The sequence below is a fragment of the Humulus lupulus genome, chromosome 5, assembly GCF_963169125.1.
Source record: "Humulus lupulus chromosome 5, drHumLupu1.1, whole genome shotgun sequence".
NCBI classification, from domain to species: domain Eukaryota; kingdom Viridiplantae; phylum Streptophyta; class Magnoliopsida; order Rosales; family Cannabaceae; genus Humulus; species Humulus lupulus.
Window position 1 is genome coordinate 92,427,740 of NC_084797.1, and position 2,665 is coordinate 92,430,404.

At 41.5% G+C, this 2,665-nt stretch overlaps 1 protein-coding gene across 1 annotated transcript; it reads left to right on the forward strand.

The window, feature by feature from the left end:
• Positions 1–216: 216 nt before the first annotated feature.
• On the forward strand, positions 217–1,717 carry LOC133779299 (uncharacterized). Its single transcript, XM_062219275.1, has 2 exons — positions 217–367; positions 474–1,717. The coding sequence occupies exons 1-2, from the start codon at positions 217–219 to the stop codon at positions 1,715–1,717; spliced, it is 1,395 nt and encodes a 464-aa protein (XP_062075259.1).
• The last annotated feature ends 948 nt before the right edge of the window (positions 1,718–2,665 follow it).

Consider the following 2,665-nt stretch of genomic DNA (forward strand, 5'->3'; position numbering starts at 1 on the left):
ATTCAGTATGCCAGAATTTTGGTAGAAATGGAAGTTGCCGAGAACCCTCCTAAAAGTATACAATATATCAATGAGCATGGCCAAATTATGGAGCAGGGGGTTGAGTACGAATGGTTACCGATTAAGTGTAAGACCTGTGCGGGTTATGGTCACTCAATGGCAGATTGTAGGAAGGCCCAGAATACTTAGTGGGTTGTGAAGGAGTCTACAACTAAAATGGAGACACGAGAATTGAGATCTGAGGGGATTCAGGAAGTCGAAAAGGAGAAGCCTGCAACTCAGACCAGGTCTGATGATGGTAAGGTTCAGGACAACCCAGTCGAAACCACACAGCCTCTAAGTGAGAAATTAGCTGCTAGTGGCAAAGGTGATCCGGTTAGCCAACCCTGGCTAACCCCGAAAAGAATTGCTGCACCAGCCAAGGAAGGATAGAGTTCAGGATTAACTGCTATCAATTTTGGTCACAAGAACAGGAAGACTAATAAGTTTGGGGTTCTACAAGAGCATATGGTCAGTGATAAAGAAGGCAATACTATTTCTGTCTCCTCAAATGGATAGTTGTAATATTTTAAGTTGGAATGTTAGAGGGCTTAATGGTTCTAATAAGCATAGCCCTGTTAGTGATCTTTGTAGCAGAAATAAAGTTGGAGTAGGTGGTCTTTTAGAGACTAAAATGAAGGGAAACAAAATAAGGAGGTTCATGGAACATCAACTCCAAAACTGGGATTTTTATACTAGCTCAGTTATAGAAGGCCGTCTGTTGATAGTCTGGAGAAAGGTTTTTGCTAAAGTCAGTATTATTGAGGAATCTAATCAATATGTTCATTGTGTGGTGAAGTTGGCTGGTATGCAGCAAGTTTTTGGAGTCACTTTTGTTTATGGTGTTAATTCGATTGAAGGGAGGAGAGCTCTCTGGGAAGGGTTGCAAAGGCCAACTCTTATGGACAAAGCATGGTTAGTTTTAGGGGACTTTAATGCCCCTTTTTCAGGAAAAGATAGATCAGGTGGTAAGCCTATTTCTGAGATAGAACTGGTTGATTCTGTTCAGTGGCTTGTGGCTGCTCATGTTGAACCTCTAAGAAGTATAGGCTCGTTTTTTACTTGGACTAATAACCAAAATGGTGCAGCTCGAATTTACTCTAAAATAGACCATGCTCTTATGAATGAAAAATGGATTGATTTTTTTCCTCAGTCCATTGCAGTTTTTAGCTGGGAAACTATATCAGACCATTGTTCCTATATAGTTAGATTGCAGCCTTTAGTGAAGATGGGGTTAAAGCTTTTTAGGTTCTATAACTACTGGACAGAGCACCATGATTTCCGTGACCTGGTTAGGGATAGCTGGAGGTCTCCTCTCAGAGCTACTGGTTTCAAAGCGATATTTCTTAAGATGTTGAGACTTAAACACTGTCTGAAAGTTTTTAACATGTATAAAATTGGTGATCTTAAGGCTGCCTATTATAAGGCTAAAGAGACTAATCAAGAAGCTCAATTGCAAGCTCAAGCTCACCCTCAAGTATTTAGCTATCAGGAAGAAGAGAGAAAAGCAGCTGCTAATTTTTCGGTTCAGGAAAAACTTTATCACAGTTTTTTAATTCAGAGGAGCAAGATCACTTGGCTGCGACAGGGTGATATGAACACTTCTTTCTTTTATGCTTTTTTAAAGAAGCGTAAATCAGAAAATGGTATCGTCCAGTTAAGCTTTGGACATATTTAGTCTTTTGAGGTGAGGGCATGTCGATTAACGCCTGGATATTGTTAGGATTAACCTCTATTCCTTGCGTGTTCGCTATGAAGCCTAGAAACTTCCTCGACGATACACCGAAGGAGCATTTTTGGGGGTTGAGTTTCATGTTGTATTTTCGTAACACGGCGAAGCATTCTTCGAGATCGTCCACATGGTTATTGTTATGTTAAAATTTGACCAACATATCATCAACATATTCTTCCATGCTATTACCTATCTGCTCGGAGAACATCCTGTTTACAAGTCTTTGGTACGTGGCTCCAGCATTTTTAAGCCCGAAAGGAATGACATTGTAACAGTACAACCCTTTATCCGTTACAAAACTTGTATGCTCTTGGTCCGGGGCATGCATGGCGATCTAGTTATATCCAGAGTAGGCATCCATGAATGACATAAGATCGTGCCCAGCTGTGGCATCTACGAGCTGATCAATCCGAGGTAGGGGAAATCATTCCTTAGGGAATGCCTTGTTGAGATCGGAGTAGTCGATGAAAGTTCGCCATGTTCCGTTAGGTTCGGAACCAAGACCGGGTTGGCGACCCAATCAGGGTAGAAGGCGTCTCGTATAAACTGGTTCGCCTTTAATCTGTCGACTTCTTCCTTCCAGGCTTTCTTCCTATCATCGTCTTGGAGTCTTCGCTTTTGCTGCTTCAGGGGAAAGATCTTGTAATTGTTAAGTGCATGGCTTATCACATTCAGACTTATCCCTACCATGTCCAAATGCGACCATGCGAAAACATCCTGGTTCTCCCTCAAGAAGCAAATTAATTGCTACTTTGTCTTTTCTGAAAGGTTTTTCCCCACCTTCATAGTTTTTGGGGGTTCAACTTCTTCGAGCTTGACTTCTTCGAGCTCCTCTAGGGGCTCGAGGTCAGCCATTTCTTCTATTCTAGGATCAATTTCTTCATCTATTTCGAA